This window comes from Mesoplodon bidens, assembly GCF_964165515.1.
Source record: "Mesoplodon bidens genome assembly, chromosome: 6".
Lineage (NCBI taxonomy): Eukaryota > Metazoa > Chordata > Mammalia > Artiodactyla > Ziphiidae > Mesoplodon > Mesoplodon bidens.
The window spans coordinates 76,962,149-76,987,461 of record NC_138162.1 but is presented as its reverse complement, the minus strand read 5'-3'; the positions used below and the strand labels follow the sequence as shown (position 1 = coordinate 76,987,461).

Sequence of the window (25,313 nt, the reverse complement as noted above, 5' to 3'; positions counted from 1 at the left end):
GGCCATGGCTCACGGGCCCAACCGCTCCGCGGCATGTGGGATCTTCCCAGACCGGGGCACGAACCCGTGTCCCCTGCATCGGCAGGCGGACTCTCAACCACTGCGCCACCAGGGAAGCCCTGACTTTAATTCTTGATTGCCATTCACTAACTGTATGTCATTTTTTCCCTCATTTGTGATGTGGGGATGATGCCATCAAAATAGTATCTACCTATAGAATAATTATGAGAATTAAACTAATAAATACGAAGTATTTGAAACACTGCCCAACTTAGGATAAGTACCTTATAAATATTAGTATCACTATTGTTTCTTTAAATCAGGAATATGATTGAAAGTATATACATTCATTCTTTTATTCAACAAGTATTTTTTTTTAACACCTACTATGTCCCAGGCACTGTTCTAGCTGCTGAAGATGCATCAGTGAATCAAAAACATCAGATAAAAATCCCTGCCTTCATGGAGCTTACCTTTTAGTGGGTTATAGTAGTAATAATGCAAACAGAAAGAAAAAATATACAAAATTATAGTCAGCCTGGTACCTGTCCTGTATTTTTTGAATGGATGGATATATTATTCATAGTTTTGTATTATGTTATGTAGCTAATTGGGCTTGGAAGTTTGAACTGTCATCTTATGTAAGAAAAGAAAGTTAGGGACTTCCCTGGTGGTCCAGTGGTAAAGAATCCACCTTCCAATGCAGGGGACGCAGGTTCGATCCCTGGTCGGGGAACTAAGATCCCACATGACGTGGGACACAGCCCACGTGATACAACTACTGAGCCTGTGCACCTCAACTAGAGAGAGAAAATCTGCACGCCACAACTAGAGAGAAGCCCGTGCGCCGCAACGAAGAGCTGGCACGTCACAACAAAAGATCCCGCGTGCCACAACTGAGACCCAAGGCAGCCGAAAAAAGAAAGTTAAACCAATATAGAAAGTCATGCCAATAAAACATGGAAACTACTGGGACTTCCATGGTGGTCCAATGGTTAAGACTCTGCGCTCCCACTGCAGGGGGCGCAGGTTCAATCCCTGGTCGGGGAACTAAGATCCTGCATGCCGCACAGCGTGGCCAAACTAAGATTAAAAAAAAAATTTTTTTTGAACTACTGCATAACATTAGAAAGGAGAAAGAGGAGAACTGAAATTAGGCCATTGTCTATGGCCATGTGTTTTGTTTAAAATGAATTGAACGTTTTGCCTTCTTATCTTTGTATCAGACATATAGTTACCTCTAGGCAGATTTGCACATTCCAAGACATTCCAAGACTTTCTCAGCTGCAGCAGGCACCTCTGTCTGTGTAGCAAAACAGAGAACAATGTTGGTTATTATCAGATCACTGCAGCTGAAGAGGAAGAATCAACAGTAACTCACTCTCCAAAAGTAATTCACTTCAGAAAGGAAAAACTCCTTCAGAACAATCATCCCATGAGTGCAGGCTTTAGCATTCCCTGAAGAACTTGGTTAAAAGAAACTATAGACCTTACTGATTGGTTCCTCATCTTTTGTTTTCCAGAAACCTTCTCTATGTCTACCCACAGAGGCTGAACTTTGCTAACAAACTAGCATCTGCCCGGAACATCACAATCAAGATCCAGTTTATGTGTGGAGAGGATGCCAGCAATGCTATGCCGGTAATGAGGGAAATAAACATTTGCCTCAAACCAGGGTGGGCTGAACTTCCCTTGCTGGTTCACACAGAGAAAATCAAGGGCTGATCAGCGTAGAGTGTGTGTTGATTCAGGTCAGTACGACTGATCATGTGTAAGGGCCTTTGTGGCTGGTCCAGTATTGCTCCCAGGATACTGATGGGGAAGCAGGGTCAGCCTCGATCGAAAGTCTCTTTCCCAACTTATTCCACAGTGAGCTGGGAAATTTAGAAATGCAAATCATTTTAGAAGACTGAAAAATATCATGAATTCTTTCCATGCCACCCTAACCCAATAAGAAGTAGAAAGACAGGCCCAAGGTGTCAGCCATGCTTGCTGTACTTTCAGATGTGCACTGCGGTACACATCTACCTAAGCCCCAGTCCACATCTAGAGATAAATATAATAGAAAGTACTGCCTATAATAATAAACATACACCATCTCAACACCTTCTAGGAATGGATCTTCATCCTGAGGTAAAATGTAAATCAAACAGTAAATACATAATGCAGTGTTCCCTAAGGAACCCAAAATGCCAGAATTTGTATTTTTTTAACCATCTGCCAACAAACGAGATGGTGGTTAGCTATTACTATTTTATTTAAGGTGTAGAATTCAGTTAATATACCTTTCTACGGAAGTCACTTTTTTCCAGTGCTTCCATTCTTCAAATATCCACTTTTTTAAAAAAACCCATCTTTTTAATGTCCCACCTACCTTCCCAATGCAAGGCATCCTTTTGCAATGGTTGTGGGAAAGAAATCCTAGAGGAAGACTCCCCTGGTTCTCCCCACTCTCACCCCTGGCAAATCCATCAGGGCTGCCAGGTACAGCTATGCAGATCCTGGTGGTGGCCAAGGTACCCAGCCAGGGATGAGTGGGGGCCAAACTCCAGCCTGTTCACCACTCACCAAGCCCTGGGACCTGGCATGGGCATTAGTGCATCTAGTAGGAAGGGCTCTTTTTTAATTTACCCAAAGGTGAGTCCACTTGTGAAGTCATGTGCCTTTAGGGCTGACCCAGGCCCAAAGAGGTGTCTTTTTCTAAACACCATAAACGTGTGGCCAGTGATGGTCCTGATGACCCAAGTGACCAGGCAAAAGAGCCTGGAAAAAGAGCCTCGACCAGGGATCTCTCACGGAGGGCAAAACTCTGTAACGTTGCCCTGTAGTATAGACCCCTAGGTGAAGAGGCAGATGGAGAGAGCACTGGTTTTCTAGTCTCACAAGCCTATGGCCCTTGGTCACTGATGTAGCCACTGGGGTCTCAGTTTACCCTTCATAGCCAGTTCTTCTGCATCAGTTAGGCCACTTGTAGAACTCAGCACTCTTAATTTACAAAATGCAGCTCTATGAGACCAGAACCTCCTACTGGGCTGATGATCGTTGATTTGATTTAACCAAATACCACAGTTAATTTGGCCCTTTCTATACTGGTGAACAGGTCATCTTTGGAAGATCCAATGGGCCTGAATTTCTGCAGGAAGTTTACACGGCTGTTACATACCACAACAAGTAAGTATATTTCAGAGTTCTAAATATATGCCAAGATTGTTTTATTATCTCCTGGCTTTTCTGAATCCCCTAAGTGATTCCTCCTACCAGTATTTATAATTCAGGGACTAAGGGACAGAGGAAATCCATGCCAGTTCCCTGATTCTATGTTGGAGAACCACGATTTTTGCCATTAACTGTGTTTGGGAGAAGAACATATCTTCAAGAACCTAATATTGTTTTGAGTTTTCTGGAGCCTTCTACTCTAGTGTGATATAGAGAGGTCTTATGGTGTTCCATAAAGAGAGAAATTTCTTGCCTTGCTTTGAGGTACTGGAGGGGCCAGAAACAAAATCCAGCCCTCCTTGGTCTGTCTCCTTGTCTTCTATCCACACCTCACCACTACCTACTTTAAGAAGATTTAAGTTGACCGAAGGAGAAATGAAACACTCATTTTTATGTGGATAAATTGAGTCAGAGAATAATGTCTAAACTGTTATTCACACTTCCAGGTAGAACATCTGTACAGGGTCAGAGAAACTTGGGTTTGATCCCGGCCTGATAACCTTGGCCCATTTAAGTATTGAATACTTCTCTGAACCCACCCTCTTGGAATGGAATGAGGATTAAATGAGGAATGTACGTGAAGCCCTTAGTAAACTGCCTGGGACGTCATAATTCAGTAAAATCAGATTCCCTTTCCTTCCTGCATCCTTCATTTGTTTCCCCCAAATCCTTTGATGAGTGCCGGCTGTGCACCAGTCCCTGTTCTTGGGGTAGAGATAGAAAAGGAGGTCACAGCAGGACTCCAAACCTCATCCTCTGTCCAAATTAAGTCGTTGGGTTTTTCCATTGTGTGCAGGGATTTTTTTTTTTTCTGGCAAAGCTTTTCGTTTGTGAGCAGCCTTATATAAGTGAAGTGTATCCAGTGACATAAGCTTGGTCTCAGGACTTTAAGCTTAGGAGGAGACTGATGTAAAATAAAAAATAAAACACCAAACCGGCGAATTCTGAGGGGCAAAGGGTCCGTGGTGTTACAATTTATAGTCAGAGAAGCCATCATTCTTGCTAAAAGTTATTTGTGTATAATGTGCTCTTGAAACAGGTCTCCTGACTTCTACGAAGAAGTGAAAATTAAGCTCCCTGCTAAGCTCACAGTAAATCACCACCTCCTGTTCACCTTCTACCATATCAGCTGTCAGCAGAAGCAAGGAAACTCCGTAGAAAGTCTCCTGGGATATTCAGTGAGTTGTTTTCCACTTGCAGATTCACTCTGCAGTTGTTGGTGCATCCAAGGTTCCTGCAGAGATAAAAAGCTAAATTCTATTCACTTGCTTTTTGTCCTGTCAGAAGTAGCAAAATGTGCCAAACCAGATTACAGCAAAGAGCAGAGATGACTTGACTTAGCAAATGACGATTTCAGGAATGAAAGGTAGTGGGTGAGAGATAGTGAAAGAATACTCATTTGTAGAAAAAGCATTACAATGTCCATTATTTCCAAATTTTATATATATGCTTCACATATAAAAATAGCTCTTTTTTCCCCAAGGGGAAAAAGTTATTTCTTTACAATATATAAAAGGTAAGATAAACATTGATGTTTTCCAGATATACACACACATTGGCTATAAAGAAAAATTCTACTACTTTGGCTCCGAAAGCAGTGAATCATTGATATTACCATCTCAGGAGCTCTCAGGGAATTTAAAATCTAAAGAACTTGGCAGAAATTACTGCCCAAAAGAGCTCTGGTCAATATCTAATCATCATTTAGTTGCATTTGATTATTGTGAGCTAGATAAATTGCCAGAGTTATATGCTGTAATAAATACCATTTTATTCTTTACATCATCTATTTCAGTGGCTGCCAATTCTCTTAAATGAACGTCTTCAAACTGGCTCCTACTGTCTCCCAGTTGCCTTGGAAAAGCTGCCACCCAACTACTCTATGCATTCTGCAGAGGTAACCAGCAAGCTGGCCATCACCTGTTTCCTGTCCAGCCATGGTCTTGGACCACCTTTCCAGAGCCACTTCCCATTCCTTTATACATGACCAAGGATTCTCAGCATGTTTTGGGGAGCGGTCATCTGTCAGCACAGGGTGTTTTCTGTGAGCACATTGTTCTGATAGGATGGGAGAAATAACTGGTTTTAAGACCTCACTAATTTAGATTATCACCAATTCAGAATGTTGGGTAAATACAACCCATACCCAGGCAGCATTACCTTGTATTATCTATAACAAAGGGGTTTACAGAATGGGGTATTTTAAAAAGGAAGGCAGGGCTTCCCTGGTGGCGCAGTCTGCCTGCCGATGCAGGAGACACCGGTTCGTGCCCCGGTCTGGGAAGATCCCACATGCCGTGGAGCGGCTGGGCCCGTGAGCCATGGCCTCTGAGCCTGCGCGTCCGGAGCCTGTGCTCTGCAACGGGAGAGGCCACAATAGTGAGAGGCCCGCATACAGCAAAAATAAATAAATAAATAAATAATAAGCATAATGAGTGCAAGGTCCTGGTGGAATTTGTTCACACTGGAGACTGTCTTCCCACACAAGGTCATAGCTACTCCTCTGCTCTGCACATTGGTGCCATGCTGGGATGCAAGACCAATGTCTTCATATCTTCAGATTCTGAAAAGATGATAGAAAAGCAGGCTTTCATGTGAAATTTTCTGACATTCAAATGTTTGGCAACTAATTCGACAGTTTCTAACACTGGGCCAAACAGCACCTGTCTGTGGGCTGGATCCAGCTCTGGGCCCCAGTTTGTAACTCTGTCTGAGATAGTTCCAAAGGTCCCCACCCCGTGCACACATCCTACCCTTGCAAGTACAGTATGCTTCCTTCCATTAAAATGCAAGAGACACAAAACCCACACTCACATGGCCAGGTTTGCCAAGGCCCTCCTTACTCAACACTGTAGAATGACAATTCCCTTGAGATTTTAAGGCAAGAAATGGTCTCTGAGGACTACAGGGCTATTGATATGTAAATATTATAAAAGTCATTTTGAGTAATTAAAGCAGGAGCCTAGAAGGACTGCTACTTGGAAACATTTTGTTAAAAGGGAACAAAACTGTAGTCGCTCAAAAGCATTAAAATTTCATGTCTTCTAAAGATATTTTACACTTTGTCCTGACATTCCTGATTAATGGAGAAATCATTAGGATATTACTTTATTTTAATTCCTAGAATCAAGGATTACCAGTGCTGGATGGAAGCTTAAATTAGATAGATAACTCGATTCAAACCCCTTCTTTCAGCATGAGAAAATGAAGGCCCAGAAAGTTTCATTGACCTGTCGAAGTGAAAATAATTAATTTGGTGTAAAACTGAACTTGAACCCAGGGCTCCTAACTCTAAGGCCAGTTATATTAGTTTTCCAGGGAGATTTATATTTGTATAACCCTGACATCTACTGTCAAGTTGCTTTACTCTGCTTGTTAGTACTGAGAAAAGGGAATTGAATTGCTAATTTGTTTTCTTTTAACACAGAAAGTCCCTTTGCAGAATCCTCCCATTAAATGGGCTGAAGGACATAAGGGAGTATTCAATATTGAAGTGCAAGCTGTTTCTTCTGTTCACACCCAGGTAAGGAATATCCAGGTCAAGTTTAAATCAGAACAGCAGGCTAATAATGAAGATGGGGTTCAGCAGAGAAACTTCTAAGGACAGTTCAATAAAAGATCAGTGAAAATCTTTGTGCCTGGATAAAACAACACCAAAAAACCCTTTTAGTTCTGTGTGGGAAGTTGCAAGCCTGTGAGGTTTTATTTGTTGTTTTCATAGAAAGACCTTATAAAAATGTTGAAGCACCTCGGCACCTGCACTGTTGGTTGAGAAGTTTCGTGGGGAGACTTCATTTAAACATTTTCCTGCTGTTGCTGTCTCATTTCCCTCTGTAATTCTGCCGTTTCTCTTCCAGATTTGTTGTTGTTGTTGTTCTACTTTCCTTCCTTTTCCTGCCACTGTCTGAGTTTTGCATCTGCTTAGACCCCTATCTCGGCAGTGTGTTTGCCTGGTATCCTTGCCTCTGCTTACAGAACATGTCAGAGTCCAGATTAATTTTTCTTCAGCTAATAATTATTGAGAGGTTCCATTCTGTGCACAACACTCTACAAAGAAATTCATAACCTGGTCTGAAACATCCGTGTCTTAGAACTTCTGCTCTGAAACACTGGATAAGAGGTTTTGCCTAGAAGGAGCTATCTGATTGTGTTTATGAATCCACTGGTGAGCGTTGAGGGGATGAGACCCATGAGGCCTGCCATCTGCCTTCCCAGGACAACCACCTGGAGAAGTTCTTCACCCTCTGCCATTCCCTGGAAAGCCAGGTGACCTTCCCCATCCGCGTGCTGGACCAGAAGATCAGTGAAGCGGCTCTGGAGCACGAGCTGAAGCTCAGCATCATTTGCCTCAACTCCTCCCGCCTGGAGCCCCTTGTGCTCTTCCTGCACCTGGTGCTGGACAAGCTCTTCCAGCTGTTCGTGCAGCCCATGGTCATCGCTGGCCAGACAGGTAGGAGGCCTGGGGGCCTGGGAGGAGGCAGGCAGTGCCTTGTTTTATGAAACATGATTTTCCAGAAGTTCCGGGAGCAGGGCCAATGTGATCTTTCTGTTGAGGATGTGAGTCCAAGGGAAACCAAGTCCACTGCTATTTTTTTTTTTTTTTTGGAGATTCCCTGGATGTTTAAAAAAAAAGAAACGTTAATATAGGATGCTTAAAATTATCGGGTTTTTTTTACATTAATGTGTTGAATGACTGAAGCCAATCCTTTAAATTCCATTCCTAGTAATTGATGGCTTTCTTTTACCTCTAAGATATTTTTTGTTGACTTGACCAACAAGGGAATCCAATGTTTTAAAGAAATAAGACAACCCATATTAAATGGAAGGAAAGGAACTGTCTAAATGGAAATTCAATGTGATCCCTTTTTTATTGAGATAAAATGCACATACCATAAAATTCACTGAAGTGTACAATTCGGTGGTTTTTAGTATATTCACGAGGTAATGCAACTGTCACTACTATCTAATTCCAGACCATTTTCATCAGCCTCAAATGGAACCCCATACTCCTGAACAGTCACCCCATTCTCCCCTCCCCTCAGCACGCAGCAAACGCCCATCTCAAATGCTTACTTTTAACAAATGAACACTAAATACAATGTGTACGACTTCCTTTGGAAATAATGTCATGTAGGGCCTGGGTCCAGTGGTTCTTCCAACTCCTGCAGGGGTAGACTGGCTGCTGTAGGGCATCTTTGTTTGACACTATTTTCAGCTGGGCTTGTATTAGTCTCTGCTCTCCAGCCCCGCAGATAGCTTTGGGTACCATCCATGCTGCCGGTACCATGCTTAGAGTTGTAGGTTTTGCAATTATAATCAAGAGCATACTGAACTTCAGAGGACTTACAATAAAATATAGCAAAGAACAGCAGCACAGGACACAAGTCCTCAAATGGACACAGCTAAATACTGTTGGGGGAATGGCGAAGACACCCATCTGGGAGGATGAGGAAGGCCCCCAGGAAGAAGACTGCAATTGAGATGGCTCTGAAGGGGGGTTAGAGGGAAAGAAGCCAAAATGGGGACAGTGACTGGCAAAAGCAGAGAACCAGAGTGTCTGGATCAGAAAAAAAGTAGTTCAGAAAAAAGTGTCAAAAACCACTTTTCTGGGAGTGTCAGAAAAGAAGGAGATACCACTGTTGGGCCATGGAATATGAGTAAGTTGGTGGGGAGGGAGAGATGAACTTGTAGCCTAGGACACATGGGGGAGCTTTCAGAGCTAGGGAAGAGCGTGACCTCTGAATCCCCCAGTTTGCAGTGTATCCTGGGATGCATCTTCTGTGGCTCCACAGATAAGGCATCCTACATTGTCGGCTAACTTTCCACACGTGTAGCTGTGGCCTCTCCAGCTAGATTCCTGTGGAGTGGCCATCTGTACACTCCCTGGATTTCCTTCTACACCCTCCACGTATTTGGTGCACTGCTTTGTAGGCCCCAGCTATGGAATGTAGACTTGTTCACTTGGCAGAACATTCATTCACACATTTTGAGCCAATATTTGGGACTCCAGGGTGTTGGGACAAGCAGAATAGGCAGAGGCAGTTAGTCTCCAAGCATTTATTCAGATCTTATCTGTGTCAGGCACCATGGAAGGCATGGTGGGGAGAGAAGAAAGTAGGAGAAATGCACTTGGCTTCCGGCCTATCAGACAGACAGAATTTCCCACTGGAAACAGTCCAAGAACCTTGTGATTTGGTGTCGTGTAAGCCTGGTACTGAGTGGTGTCAGAGGCTTCATTGAGGAGGTGGGATGGTGCTTAGCATCGAAAGGTTAGTATGCTTTGTGGGTGGGAGCAAGCAGGGCTTCCTAGGTGAGGACAGCAGCACAAGCAAAATTGCAGAAGTGAGAAGCAGACGTGTGATGGGGACAGTATAAAGATTGCCTTATCTTTTTTTTTTTTTTTTTTTTTTGCGGTACGCAGTCCTCTCCCGTTGCGGAGCACAGGCTCTGGACGTGCAGGCTCAGCGGCCATGGCTCATGGGCTCAGCCGCTCCACGGCATGTGGGATCTTCCCGGACCGGGGCACGAACCCGCGTCCCCTAGCATCGACAGGCAGACTCCCAACCACTGCGCCACCAGGGAAGCCCAAGATTGCCTTATTTTAAGGAAGTTGAATTTGAGCAGAAGAGGGTACCAGGTGGGATAAGTAGGGTGGAGCCAGACTGTGGAGGGTTTGGAGCTCCTCAGCAAGAGAGTGTCCACGGAGAAGCATTGTTTGTACAGGTCCAGGGACTGACATGATACACATACGTTTTTAGATTATTCTGTACACCAAGAATCTGTATTGTTCAACAGCCCATCTCAAACCATAGTGTGCATAAGGATGACCTGGGCATCTTGTTAAAATGCACATTCTGACTCAGTCGGGCCCGGGTGGGGCCTGAGATTCTGCATTTCTAATAAGATCCTAGGTGATACTGATGATGTCAGGACAGACCCCACTGAATAGCACCAGTTTACAGTGTGGTTTAGAGAGGGGAGGATGTCTGGACAGGCTCGCATCTTTGTCCTGAAAAACCACAGTGCTGGCAGAAGGAGGAAATGTGAAGTCCTTTGCAGTAAGCAGAGCTGGCATGCTGGAGCTTACTAAAACCACTCACCCTGCCCCAGGGGGTTCAGCCTGGTTCAGCCGGTCAGTGGTCAGGACTCCTTGTCACTGCTCCAAAGAATGTTCCTCATTAAGAATGTTCCTCATTAAGGACTCACTGCGGAGCCGCCCATTTTTCTCTTCGTTCCTCAGCCAACTTCTCCCAGTTTGCCTTCGAGTCTGTGGTGGTCACCGCCAACAGTCTGCACAACAGCAAGGGCCTGGGCAAGGACCAACATGGGAGGAACTGCCTGCTGGCCTCCTATGTGCACTACGTCTTCCGCCTGCCCGAGCCGCAGAGGGACGTACCCAAGTCAGGTAACGTCCCCCTGGCCCACCCCCGCCGCCCCCGAGTATGGGAACCTGGCGGGCAGCACACCCTCACCCCCGCCCCACAGAATTCACAATAAAATTAAAAGCCCCAAAGTTAAATTTTATCTTTCAGAATAAACAAAACTTACATGAATGCTGAAATTAAAAGTTCATGTCTAGATTTTTCTCTCTTGCTTTCTATCTGCCTTCCTCCCTATTTTTATATTCTAAACACTTGTTTTTTCTGCCTATTTGATAATTCCTCGCTGATCTTCACCCAGTCGGTACTTTCTGATTCAGCTGCAAATCCCTTCTTTTAAAAGCTGGAGAAGTGACAACAGATGCCTAGGATTTTAGGATCATAATGATAAGGAAAATAATATATATTTGATAGCTGTTGGGTGCAGTGGCCCCTAAACTTTTCATTATGAAAAAATAAATCCCTTTTCTCATTTCCCCCAAACTAAACTTCTGAAATAATAATTCATTTCTTCACTCTTTTTAATTATTTACATAGGTAATAATCAACCAGAACGTCTGGTCAGCACGATATAAAAAGTAGCATCAATAAGTTAACAAAATTCCAGGCTCTGACAAAGGAACTTGGGCATATTTATTAGTCCATGCAGCCTCATTTCAAGTAAACCTGTAATTTTAAATGTTTTTAAAAAATACTCATAATATTCATAGACTCACATAATCACCTTTGAACACATGTAAATACTTAAAGGTGAGAAACATTGCTATACAGTGTATACTTATTCTCATAAGATTCAGATGATTCCTTGGATTCTCAAATCTCAGAAATACAAGACTTATAAAGCTGTCATCATTTAAATATTAAGAAATAAAAAATATCCACATTTCGAGCTTGTCTTGAGAAATCAGAACTTCATGGGCTGTTTCCCCATGGCAATAATAAGCTGGAGAGGAGGAGCAGCCCCTGTCTTTGGATGAGGCATGTGTTTCCAGTTTACCACAGTCCTCACCACTCCCTACTGCCTTACACCCTATCTTTCCACCAAAACATTGCCTCGCTGGCCTCCCCTAGGCATTTGCTAATAAGACCCTAATTCCAAGACCTAATCTAGTGGGTTTCCACTCTACTATCTACCCCATCCCTCCTCAGTTCCTTCTCAAGTCCAATAAGTGACTCTGATCCCCTTTCTGTTTACATGTCTATACCTGGTGGGGTGCAGGTGGCCCCACTTCCCTCCTGGACCCTCGCTACCACACATACGGACGCACGTCTGCTGCCGCTGTGAGTTCGAAGCTGATGCAGGCCCGAGTGATGAGCAGCAGTAACCCAGACCTCGCGGGGACACACTCTGCAGCAGACGAGGAGGTTAATAACATCATGTCTTCAAAGGTAAGGAAGATGTCAAACCCTGGAAAGAGACATGGGCTTTTTTATTTTTAACTAACACTTGGAGAGACAACAAGAAATCAACCACTGCTGCTGCCCACTGTCTTGGTCAAATGCTCAGCTTTCAAGTTATTAATATTCTTTTCTTTTGAAGTGACTGAGATCATTCTGATGCCAGGCAAGACTGGCATTTGAAGGTATGCGCGGAGTTAGTGAACTCTGGTGGGAAGTTTCTTGAGCATAGCTGGTTTAGCCCCGTGGAGTCGATGAATACCATGAGTTTTATCTTCAAGGAAAAAAATTTGGCTTTAACTGTTTTTGATGCCTAGAAAGACTGTTTTTTGTTTTCTTTTTTAATAACTTGCCTTTTAGATTCATTAACATCCATAGATAGATTGATTATCCCGTGTAAGAATCCCAAAGATCAAAGCCAAATTTATAAACAAAAACCGAGATCCTGGGAGGGTTGGTGACTTGCCCTAGATTGTTTCCCTCCATGAATTCTTTACGTTTTCTCATAAACTTTGTATTTTATAAAAGTTTTAGATTTATAGAATTATTGTCAATATATGACAGAAAATTTTTGTGTACTCAATGCATAGTTTCCCTGTTATTAACATTTTACATTAGAACAGCACATTTGTCACAATTAATGAACCAATATTGATATTATTATTAACTAAAGTTTATATTTTATTCAGATTTCCTCCGTTTTTCCCTAATGTCTGTTTTCTGTTCTAGGATCCCACCCAGGATACCACATTAGATTTTGTAGTGACATTTCCTTAGCTCCTCTGGGTTGTGACAATTTCTTAGACTTTCCTTGTTTTTGAGGACTTTGACAGTTTTGAGGCATACTGGTCAAGTATTTTGTAAAATGTCTCTCATTTGAAATTTTTAAAAATTGTGATATAATTCACATACCATAAAATTCACCCTTTTGAAGTGTATAATTCAGTGTTTTTTCATATATGTACAAAACTACCATGAATTTTTAATCTAAATTTTCTTTCCAGTTATCTGTGGCCTCAGGGTGGCTAAGCTTTTAGAATAATGTCATTTCCTCTGATGAAGATAAATCAAACTCTCTAGGTTTTGACATCATTCCCCTTACACAAACCACCCACTTGAGACAGTACGTTGTGAGACAGGAAATCTGGAGACCAGGGTTGGGCCTCGATCTGATACCACCCAGGCCTGTGGTCATGAGCAAGTCAATTCCTACCCTGAGCCTGATTTTCCTCATCTCTGTAGAAGTTCTGAACCCTGGATGAATGTAAGAATCATCTATAGATCCACTCCTGGAGATTCTGATGGTCTATAGGTTGTTATCATATGAAACTGTTGATATTCTATCCTTTTTGACTTACAGAATCAACGCAGGGATGTGCTGGAGCTGGTTCATACCAGTTTCTGAGAGCTGATTGTTAAATTTTCCAGAACTTTCTGAACCAGTTGTTAAACGCAGACATTATTAAAAATTAAATTATATAAACTAACAAATAAGTTATATGGAAAACAAAGGTAATCTAAGTGCAGTGTTCTGGAGCAGAACAGGACATTAGTGGAGAGGAGAAATTGGTGAAATTCAAATAAAGTCTGTGGTTTAGTTACTAGTTAATATGCCAATGTTAATTTCTTAGTTTTGACAAATGTACCTTTTTTTTTTTTTCTTTTTGCGGTACGCGGGCCTCTCACTGTCGTGGTCTCTCCCGTTGTGGTTGCGGAGCACAGGCTCCGGACGCGCAGGCTCAGCAGCCATGGCTCATGGGCCCAGCCGCTCTGCGGCATGTGGGATCTTCCCGGACCGGGGCACGAACCCGTGTCCCCTGCATCGGCAGACAGACTCTCAACCACTGCGCCACCAGGGAAGCCCTAAATGTACCATATTTATGTAAGATATTAACATTAAGAGGAACTTGGTGAAGGGTATCCAAGAACCACCTTTGCAACTTGTCCATAAATTCAAAATTATTCCCTTTTTAAGGGAGTACTCAAATCTCATCCCTTCTTAATTACTTTACTACATTTTACTGTTATCTATGTTCTTGAGGTTATTTATGCCTACTGTACAGTGGTTTACTACTGCACATCTCTTTGCAACACCATATTCGGTAATGTCATGTTAACTTGAAATCAGTTATGATGGAAGCATTCACAAGCACAGAAACTGGCAGATTCTACCAATCAGCCCCTCCCCTTTGAGAGCTGGTTGTTAAGCATTTGCCAGCACACCCTGGTTCAATTTTGCATCTAAGTCCTCTTTAAGCAGTATCTTTTCGGATCGCTGAGGGGAGAAGTGGTCGGCAGCTGTTATCCACAGACTTGATTATTACGGTTTCCTTTAATGAAAGTGAAAATATTAAATTCTCTCTGTGGACTAGGTTAAGAATTTTTAAATTATTCTGTAGTGAGGGGAAAAAATTTTGTCTAACTAGAAGTATCAAGCATGATCTTCCTTTCAGAAGTGGTTTTTTGACAATTTATTAAAGAGTGTTTAGGAGACTGGGTAAAGTACCATGCTAACCCACAGAGAGGCACTGTTCCCACACATTTTTTTTTTCTTGCTCTTCCAATTAAGTCAGAAAGTTGAAGGGACTGTTCAGGATTTAACTATAGGTGGCTACACACCAACTAACAGTGAATATCTCAGGAGCAAGTAGAATTAGGTGTAACTTTACCTTCTTTGCTTTGTTTTATGTTTATTTTTGGCAGTTGTTTTACCTTTGTAACCAGAAAAAAAAAAAAAAGAAAAAGAAATATGTTAACAGTGAATTCTAAGCTTGTGATTTCCAGGCTGTTGGCTCATCTTTCTGGAGACCACTGTTGGTTGACTGTTGAGTCATGGTTTGTGTATTTCAGATGGCTGATCGTAGCTGCATCCGGATGTCTTACTATTGCTCTGGCAATAATGATGCTCCAAGTTCAACAACAACCCCAAGGCCAATCAGCAAAAAGGTACTGAACAGGCAGTGTGAGAATAATTTGCCCAGCCTCTCACTATGATTGAAAATAGATGCCATCAAGTACTCTCCTGTCTTGTTCCTGCCCTCCTAACACACACACACACACACACACACACATACTTTTGCAGCCCTGTCCCAGGTGCCCCATTTTTTGACCACCTAATTACCTACTAACTCAGTGGTTCCCCAACTTACTGTGCATCAGAAGTACCTGGGTGGCTTGTTAAAACTGACGGCTGGCCCTACCCCTAGAGTTTCTGATTCAATAGATCTGAAGTAGGGCCCAAGGATTTGCATTTCTGACAAGTTCCCAGCTGACGCTAGTCCAGGAACCACACTTTGAGAACCTGAGAACTGCTGTATTAGCTTCTTTTTTGGTAAAAGGAGAGCTGGGGGCAATTCATCCTCAAAAAGTGAATGGCAATAATTAGGTATCATTTATTTCAATACGATATCAAACATGAAAAGCCTTGTAATTCTTTCCAATCAGCCTTCCCTCTGAGTTCAGAGACTTGACAAGCTGTTAAACTGCTCATCAGAAAGAACTCTTTATGTTAAGAGGATTCTACAGTCGTCACGTCATGTGTGGTCCAAGGGGTGGAGGATAAAGAAACTGTCTGCCCCAAGTTTTCTCCTCTGCCAGGCACCCGAGAGTCTCACCATTTTAGTAGCTACTTAAGTTAAGGTCTTGAGTGTCTTTCAAGACCCCTATTAAAATGTAAATATGCTGATTGGAAGGATAACACAGGAAGCTCTTTGCAACAGCTAACACCACTGGGAAAGATGTGTTAAACAGCCATGGAGGTCATGAGCTTCAGCACAGCTCACTTTGGACTGGCTGAGGGAAAGATCAGGCATGGGGAGGCCCTAGTAGGGTCCAGTGCCTGCAGACTTGGCAGTAATACGGGCTCCATTTGTCTGGAAAGAGGTACCAGGAATTAATTCTAACAGGAGGAGTAAAAGAAGATGTCATGAGATGCTGAAAATAAATATTTCACTTACTTTAAATCTTAGCTTTGGGCTTTGCAGGGACTGGTTACAAGTACCATTTTCCTTCTTAAAAACCATGATTTGCTTACAGCCTGGCTTGCTTCAGGCAGGGCCTGATTTCTTCTGGGCACATTTGCCTTGTTTTGATTTTGTTTCTGGTCATTTCAATGACCAGAAGAGAATCATTTCATTTCAGAGGGAGGTTTAACCAGTGGGTTTCCTTAATAGCTCAGCAAACTGGGTTTAGCTGCTTGGCTATTTTCTGTACCCTCCGGAGCAAGGTGTTCTTGTAATAATGTTGCCTGGTAAGCAACATAAATTACTTTAAGAAGCGGCTTATCCTCCTCTAATCTTCTCTTGCCTTAAGATTCTGGCAGTCAAACTGACCTATTTTCCAGAGGTTACCTTTGAAGCTTGTGGAGCGTGTCTTCCCTACAATGGGAAGATCCGGGTGTAGCTGAGTTACATCAGGGCAAGCTTAGACCACCTGCTAGATTAACACGCAGCCCTGCACCTCTCCCAGATGGGAGAGCTTCCCTCATGTCTCACAACAGCACACAAATGTGTTCACATGTATTGAGATTATAAAGGTTTCACTCGCCTGACAGAATGAAGTGGGACCAATGACAAGCTGAAACACTTCAGCATTCTCCACTCATCCCCATTAACCATCAGGGGACGTAAATAGTTTGAATACCCAGACATCTGCACAGAGATCTTTCCATTTGTCTCCTTTTAGTATAGCTGAGTAACTCTCCAATTTTACTGTACATAAGAATCAGTAAATTGTGTTGTAGGCCTACTGTACACTGTGGGTAATTTAAAGGTTTGTCAAGGGTAAGCTTTGCTGTAATACATTTTTGCTTTGGGTGTTGACTTTAAAGCTTCATTTCCACATACGCCAGTACTCTAGGATGTGATATTAGGGTGTTCAAGTAGTTTCAGCTTTCTTACCCACTGAGCAATAAAAAATGAGTTCATCTGTATTTATTCTAGATTTTATGGTTGTAAAATGAATGGAATCCACAGAAATGCCCAGACATCATTTTTGCTGTCAGTTAGGGTGACCAGCTATCCCAGTTTCTCTGGGACTTAGGGGGTCCTTGGGATATAGGATTTTACATTTTAAGACCAGGAGAGTGTTGACTGAAAAGAACGCACATCCTAAACGTTGAGAATTATGTTTTATTCAAGGACATTACCAAGGACTATAGCCCAGGATACAGTCTCTCAGATATCTGAGGGACTGTTCCAAGGAGGTAAGGGAAGAGCCAGGATATATAGGGATTTTTGCTGAAAAAAAAAAAAAAAAAAAACCCATGTAGTTGAACATCAAAAGATGTTCATGAAAAACAGACATCTCAGGTTAATGATTTTAGTGTTTTTCTGTGTATGGGAAGATGCGAGAGTCTGAGCTCATTGAAATTATTCCTTAGATACACATCTTAACTCTCTAGGGCCAAGTATCCTGTTTTTGTACATCCTGAATTCCCCTCAGGGTGCAGCCTCTGGGTCTCAGTGGCTGATGGCTTGATGGTCTGGAAACATGTGTTGTTCACTGGAACAAGCAGGCCACATTTGTTGTTTACTGAAATGACAGGCAACATTGTCTTTGTCCACAACAGTCTCAGGCAAACTGAGATGAGTTGGTTGCCCTACCTTTAGTCTTAAACTTGTTCCCCGTCAAAGCTGTTGTCAAGAGTATTAACAAGTATCCAGATAAAGTAGGGAATGGAAAAGATGCAAAAGGTGTACAAAATCACCATCTGCTACATCTGCAGTCAGATGACTTGACAGGGGGTGTAGACATAAAGTGGAGCATCTGACCCTGGGACAAAGAAGTATAGAAGTTGGGTGAGTTCAAGCTGCTACCCCTATGCCTTTTTTTTTTTTTCCGGTACGCGGGCCTCTCACTGTTGTGGCCTCTCCCGTTGCGGAGCACAGGCTCCGGACGCGCAGGCTCAGCGGCCATGGCTCACGGGCCCAGCCGCTCCGTGGCATGTGGGATCTTCCCAGACGGGGGCACGAACCCGTGTCCCCTGCATCGGCAGGCGGACTCTCGACCACTGCACCACCAGGGAAGCCCCATCCCCCCTATGCCTTTTAATGCAGACAATCTACATTAAACGAGGTTTGATAAACCCAAACCTCGTTTCCCACAAAGCCATAGCAGGATTATAAAAACAAAAATTGTTCCATCTAGAACGGAGTTCAAATACCATCTAGACAGTGGTTCTTTTTTTTTTTTTTAATTTATTTAATTTATTTATTTTTGGCTGCGTTGGGTTTTCGTTGCTGTGCGCAGGCTTCCTCTTGTTGCGGCGAGTGGGGGCTACTCTTCGCTGAGGTGTGCAGGCATCTCATTGTGGTGGCTTCTCCTGTTGCGGAGCACAGGCTCTAGGTACGCGGGCTTCAGTAGTTGTGGCTCACGGGCTCTAGAGCACAGGCTCAGTAGTTGTGGCGCACGGGCTTAGCTGCTCCGCGGCATGTGGGATCTTCCCGGACCGGGGCACGAACCCGTGTCTCCTGCATTGGCAGGCGGACTCTGAACCACTGTGCCACCAGGGAAGTCCTAGACAGTGGTTCTTTGATTGAGGTCCCTGGACCAGCAGTGGCAGCATCACCCGGGAACTTGTTAGAGATGCAAATTCTGAGGCCCCACCCCAGACCTACTGCATCTGAAACTCTGGAGGTGGGCTCAGCAATCTGTTTCTTAACAAGCTCTCCAAGGGATTCTGACACACATTCAAGTTTGAGAACCACTGCTACCAACTGAGTTTATAGATGAGAACATGGAGGGTAAGGGGAGGAACAGCTTACACGTGGTCACACAGAGGGTTTACAGTGGGGCCTGGAAGGAAAAGAACAGAGTCTCAGTTCTGACCACTACCCAGGAATGCTTCCCCCATAGAATGTATTAGTTTCACTCCCCTGCCGAGGCCATTCCTTCAAACCCAGCTCTCCAGTAAGGTTTAGAAGCCCCATGTGCACAGGTTTCCAGTGACTCAGAATGCTCTACTGCCTTTTCTTTTCAAGAAAGGATTAAAAATACACTCCTGCTGTGCCCCCTTCCTCCCTCGAAACTCCTGCCTGTGTTTGTGTGGCTCTGGGGATTTGGGATCCACACAGCCTTCTCCTACCTACTTAAAGGGCCTTCCAGTCTCAGATTATGTCAGCATTGACTCTGCCATCCATTGTGGTCTAAGACATCTAGGACACATACTAACAAGCTATTACAATTGGGAAAAAAGAAAAGTGGGGTCGGCGAATAAAGCACCTAGTACAGACCATCATTACGTAAGTGTAATGTTTTTGTGTTTGTCCAGCATTTCCATGAGGAGCTTGCCCTGCAGATGGTGGTCAGCACTGGAATGGTGAAAGAAACAGTCTTCAAGTACTCCTGGTTCTTCTTTGAGCTTCTGGTGAGATTCTTGCATGTTTATATCTGTGCTCAATAGGGCACGAAAAGCAGACGGGCAGTGAGGTTTCCCATAGTAGGAACTGACATCTACTGAATTGCTCCTGCAGAAAACCTGGGACCGTTCCTTCAGTTTTAACTCTCTCTCACCCCTTCATCCATCTTCCACCAAATCTTACTGATTCCACCTTGAAAACCTACTTCCACCTGCCGCTTCTCACCAACCTTCACTGCTCCTCGCCTAGTCAAGCTGCCATCATGTGTGCATTCGCTTCCTCTTTGCCCACCTGCATTCATTTGTGCCCTCTGCCCATCCAATCTGCACAGGGCGACTCAAGATTAAGCAGATAATGACACTCCCCTCTTTAAAACCTTTCAGTGATTTTCAGTGTACTGGAAATAAAGCACACATTTTTCTCATGGCCTAAAAAGCCCTTGGATGATTCTGTTTCCCTTCATCTCTAACTTTATCTTAGACCCTATTCCCCCCGTCATTCAGCCACATTGTTTCCAGTTTGGTCCTTTGAAGATGCTGAGACCTTTTCAGCCTCAGAGCCGTCTTAAGATTCTTTCCCCTGTCCGTACCTTTCATGCCCCCCACATACATACACACTTCGGGAGTTCTTCTCTTTAGGTTTCAGCTTTAATGTCGCCACTTCTGAGAGTCCTTTTCTGACCACCTTATACCATAATATGTCTTCCACTCTATTCCTCTCCTTTTAAACACCCTCTTTATTTCCTTCCTAGCACTTATCACAATTTGTAATTGTTTTTCTCTTTTGCCTATTGGATTTCTAGGATTAGGGGTCTATCTTCTTCATTATCTTATCTCTAGCCCCAGAACATGGCTTGGCATCGTACAAGCACCAACTAATATTTGTTGGGGGGAAAAATGAAACTTGTAAAACTGTTTACCTGCAACTTCTATCTGTTCTCTAGCAGAAAAGCAAAAGGTACAGCATAGTCTTTAATTTAAAAATAAAGAGAATAATAGTAATACCTATTTTATACTAGAAGTGAAAGGATTTTGCCACAAAGCCACTAGAATAAGCATTTTGTCAATGTGGATAAATTGAGATGCACTGTGAAATGAGGTTAAATGAAAAAGGTATGAAAGCACAGACACTAACTACATAAAAATGCACATACAGGGCTTCCCTGGTGGCGCAGTGGTTGAGAGTCCGCCTGCCGATGCAGGGGACACGGGTTCGTGCCCCGGTCCGGGAAGATCCCACATGCCGCGGAGCGGCTGGGCCCGTGAGCCATGGCCGTTGGGCCTGCGCGTCCGGAGCCTGTGCTCCGCAACGGGAGAGGCCACAACAGTGAGAGGCCCGCATACAGCAAAAAAAAAAAAAAAAAAAAAAAAAAAAAAAAATGCACATACAAACAATCCAGAGGATAAATAGTGGATTGAGATTTAGTGATAGAGTTAGCTTTATATTGACTGGGTTCTTTGCTCTGTGACACTGTTAAAGTGGATAATTTTTTTTTGAGAGAGATGGTAGGATTTTCACCTGAGCTCTAGTTTATCTATGTAAGTTCAAGCCCAAGTAAAAGAGAACAATACTGAACAATAAGACATAGAGGACAAGAGGGTCAAAGGAAACAAAAATAAAACATACATTGGGGAGGAAATGGGAAGTAGTGTGCAACAGAGTTAAAAAGAAGTGAGGGGGCTTCCCTGGTGGCGCAGTGGTTGAGAGTCCGCCTGCCGATGCAGGGGACACGGGTTCGTGCCCAGGTCCGGGAAGATCCCACATGCCGCGGAGCGGCTGGGCCTGTGAGCCATGGCCGCTGAGCCTGCGCGTCCGGAGCCTGTGCTCTGCAATGGGAGAGGCCACAACAGTGAGAGGCCCACATACCACGAAAAAAAAAAAAAAAAAAGAAGTGAGGCCCATGCCACAGAAGCACATCCAGGTTGCAAATCCCTTAGAGTTTCACCAAGTTCCCACCCGTCGTATGAGAAAGGTATTGCTAGCGAGATGTCTTTTCCAAACACAGTCCCAGATGCCTGCAGCAGAATCATCTAGGGTGCTTAGTGAGAATAAAGCAGATCTGGAGCCCCTCCCTAGAATACTGAGTGCAATGAGGAGGGGGAAGCCGGCGGTGCATGAACCTGTCTGCCCAGGTGCCCTCCAAGCATGCTGAAGATCCACTAGTCCACAACACCTCTGCTCTGTGAGGCCCGAACAGAGCTAAGGGTCTCTATATGCAGCCAGCACCAGGAGTTTGCATTCTAAAAGACAAGCTGATTCAGGTGGGTGGCTGCAGCTCACAAGTCTTGGAGCAACCGCATTGGCAGTGAGACATGAGCTTTGCAATCTAGCAGGAAGAGGCTGGCCATAAACTCTGTCTTGAGGCAAGAGGAGGATCAAAACCACCACTGTGTGTCCAGTACATCCTGTTTCTATGTGCCCATCCTACCACCATCAAGTTTCTCCATAAAGAAGTTTTACTCAGGTGGTAATCCATCTATAGATAATTTATACAAATAATCTTCAACTGAGTTGATCTGCCATGTTGCAAATTTTAAAAGACATGATGCAAAAACTCACTTTGACATTGTGGAATCTCTTAGAAGAGAGTCCCAAAGGAAAGCAGTATCTCAGTTCAAAGATGTTTCATGTCATTTACTCACACACATGCACACATATGCACACACTTCACCTAATCATTCTTAGATGTTATTTAGTGGCTATGTATTATAAGCTCTATCATGAGCAGTTATCCCCGGTGCAAACACAGGACCCTGAAGCTAAGTAGGGGTTTGCCCAGTCCTCTCAGCCAGGGAGGGGCAGGGCCTCAGTTCCGCAATGCTCTAGTCCAAATTCTGTTCCTCTGCCATTTTGCTTCTCCTTGGAAGCTTAACGTGACAAAACATTTTCTTAGCCTAACGTATTAACAACCTGCAAAACCTTTGTATTCCGAAGTCAGCTTTAATGGAGTGCTGCAATCACTATCCCATTCTCAGTAGGCATGAACTCAGCATTGCTAGCCCTAAATGGCTCCTCGTGGCATCTTAGAGCTCTCTTTCAAAAGCAAGTTTGCATTCTCTGCAAATGTAATGATACTCTGTCCTTCATATAATACCAGTGACAGCTGGCATCCCCAAGGAAGGAAAAATAATAACACCTAAAATGTGTTGAGCATCGATATACATGCTAGGCACCCTTGTAAGCATTGTAAACATCATCTGGTTGAATCCTCAGACGACCCTCAGTCAGGAGCTTTCCATCATCCCCAGTTTACAGATGGGGTTGGAGGAAGGGTGGAGGCTGTAAGAAGTCTCCAGGTCTGCCAAAGACTTCATCAGTACCATTTCAGTGCCCCTAACTGCAGGGATCTGAGAACCATGGAACAGGTGAAAATTGCTGTTGATCTTGCACATTTATTTACTAAGACTCAGTAGGCTCAGGGAAGAAAGCAAAAGCTAAAGCTGATAGCCCTCCTTCCTCTAGGAGTCCTTTATGGTAAACAGATGCAGAAGCTGGAAAGAAAGTCCTACTGATACGAGTGCTTGGAGGGGGTTGGTCAACATGCAGATCACCCAGGATACTGACTACCCAGTCGCCCAGGGCCCTGCAGGTTATAACTAAGTCTGTCAGGGTGCTCGCAGGACAGCATTGGCATTGCTCAAAAGGGTTAACTGAAAAGCATTTATCAAAGGGACTTTGCCCAGGGTATGTGCCAGGTTACAGGAACAGATAAGGGTTGGTGAGGCACCCTGGGAGCAGAAGGTGCTGGAAGCATTTCTCTCTCCTAGCTCTAAAGAAGCAAGGGTATGGAATAGTGTAACTGGGGGCAAGAGAAAGCTGAGCCAGAGAAGAGGGTCCACATGACAAGGAGCTGGCATCTTAGAGAAACACTGCCACTGCCAGAAGCATGCTGCACAGGGATGAGGGCAGTGGAGTGGATGTGTACCTGCACCACTCTTCTCCCGCCCACTGGTCCCCTGATGGTGCCTCCCATTTGCCAGGTCCAACCAGAGGCCTAAGTTCAAGGAGTCCTGAATGATGTAGTCTATAGGGATCAGCTTCCCAGGGCTCAGAGATAGATGGAGAAGGGCAAGAAAGGGAGCTGGAGTTTGCATTTGGAGGCAAATGGAAACTATCAGCCCCAGCCAGAACTTTGCAAGGAAACCGATCTTGGACCCAGACAGGACACCCAGTCCTCCATGCATTGCTTTTGCATTTGCCTTACAGATGCCTAGGAAGTTGTTGCAAAACCAAAACAGTTTTTTTCCCAAGAAACTTGAGGAGAAAGGAGTGACAGCCTCCTTGGGCTTAGCCAACAACCTGGGCAATTTAACACCCTTTAGTTGTATTAATGCCCACGTGCTAATGAACAACCACTTTGGCATCAGAGCTGTTGAACACAATCCTTGGGCAGATTTCACACTTGCTAATGAATAAATTCCCATGCTTCTAGAAACTGCTGAGCCAGACTTTGGGGATCCAGAGGTAAATGGTGACCCAGTTTACCCAGGACTTGAAGTTCTACACCAAGGGGTTCTTGGTATCCCAGCTTTGAATGGGTCACAGAGGCCAATATGGAGGAAAATATTTTCCTGCCTTATCCCACACTACAAATAACGGGCCAAGTCTCCACTACTATTTCTACTGGGTGTTCCTCTCTTGAGATGCAAAGAACATAGTAGTTGGCAAGTAGCTGACAGTCTGGCAAGAGGCCAATTGTTGGAAGTATGGTATTGTGAGGATTATCTATTTGTTTGTAGGATGGCCAAACTCAGCAGGCAGGAGCCGAACACAGCAGTGAGTTCTAAAAGCCCAGTGCTGGAGTGGCTTAGGCAGCAGGGAGTCAGGAGCAGGTAGCTCTAAACAAAGGGGCCTCGTCTTCCTCGGTCCTTTGTTAGGATCATAGTGAGAGAGGCATTTTGTCAGACAAATATTGGGTCCAGTTCCCACCTCTCATTCAGGTCTTCCATCAAGTACATGTGACTCTGTGGGGTACAGACACTTTAGTGTGTCCTGAGCCAAGAAGGACTCTACTGTGAAGAGAAACTGTGGTTCTTACCCTGGGCTTCAGGATTTTATGTTCTTAGGTCTTCCCCAAACTGGCTATGGCATTATCTGAACACAGAAAACACATTTACCTATCTGTATGTTTTCACTTCTTAAGTTACCTCTTCTGTGTTTTGTTTTGTTTTTGTTAATCTCTGTTTATCTCAGTGCTAAAAATATTGCCACCCCTGCATTCTTAGAAATGTTAGTGCTGTTAGTGCTCTTGGGAGTGAAAGTCATTTTCCCATACACTGTCTTTGTCCCCTCTTCTTCCAGCCCTGACCTAGTGGGTCACCTTCAGGCCAGTGTGGGTGGTTTAAGTTCCAGGGCCATTTCTTTATGCAGTGACTCTCAGACTAGTGTGGAAACATTTATGGAAAAGGTAGGCACCTGACCACACAGCCTCTTCCAGCCTTTCCCGTCAGACTGTTCCTACTAGCTCTGGGCAGCTTCCAACAAGACGCAACCTCAGGCTGTATCAAAAGGGGGTGTATTGACCCATAATCTCCTGGGCCAGGAAGAAGTCCAAAAAATAAGCATGATTTTGACTTAAAATTGTGGTAGGCATTGAGCTGGTATTGTACTAGTCATAATACAAAGAATCACTGATTGATATACAGGTTTTTATTTAAACTACATATACATTAAATATGTATTTTAAATATATAATTATATAATATAAATGTATACATATATATGTATATTTAGCAAGCTAGTCGCATAAAACTCAGAACATAATTCCTCCTAGAGGTAATGTTCCAAGCAGTGGTTAAGTTTCCAGCTAGCATACTATAGAATTGCTTCTGGAAAAACTGTTCTCCTGTTCAACTGGAAACTTGACATAGGATTACCATTTCTCTCTTCTTCTCCTTACTGTAGTTTCAGAGACAGAAATTACTTCAGTTCACATCAAAAACAGTCTCATAAACACTTCCTC

The 25,313-nt window shown here is 43.7% G+C and overlaps 1 protein-coding gene across 1 annotated transcript in view; it reads left to right on the top strand.

Moving 5' to 3' along the window:
- The window catches only part of DOCK8 (dedicator of cytokinesis 8), a 226,762-nt gene that overhangs the window by 134,193 nt on the left and 67,256 nt on the right, over positions 1–25,313 (top strand). Inside the window, exons 15-24 of the mRNA XM_081236682.1 lie at positions 1,524–1,641; positions 3,101–3,171; positions 4,256–4,394; positions 5,012–5,113; positions 6,644–6,739; positions 7,432–7,666; positions 10,457–10,621; positions 11,815–11,984; positions 14,844–14,939; positions 19,264–19,359. Of these exons, the coding sequence (XP_081092808.1) occupies positions 1,524–1,641; positions 3,101–3,171; positions 4,256–4,394; positions 5,012–5,113; positions 6,644–6,739; positions 7,432–7,666; positions 10,457–10,621; positions 11,815–11,984; positions 14,844–14,939; positions 19,264–19,359 (1,288 nt within the window). The remainder of the gene's footprint in view (positions 1–1,523; positions 1,642–3,100; positions 3,172–4,255; positions 4,395–5,011; positions 5,114–6,643; positions 6,740–7,431; positions 7,667–10,456; positions 10,622–11,814; positions 11,985–14,843; positions 14,940–19,263; positions 19,360–25,313) is intronic.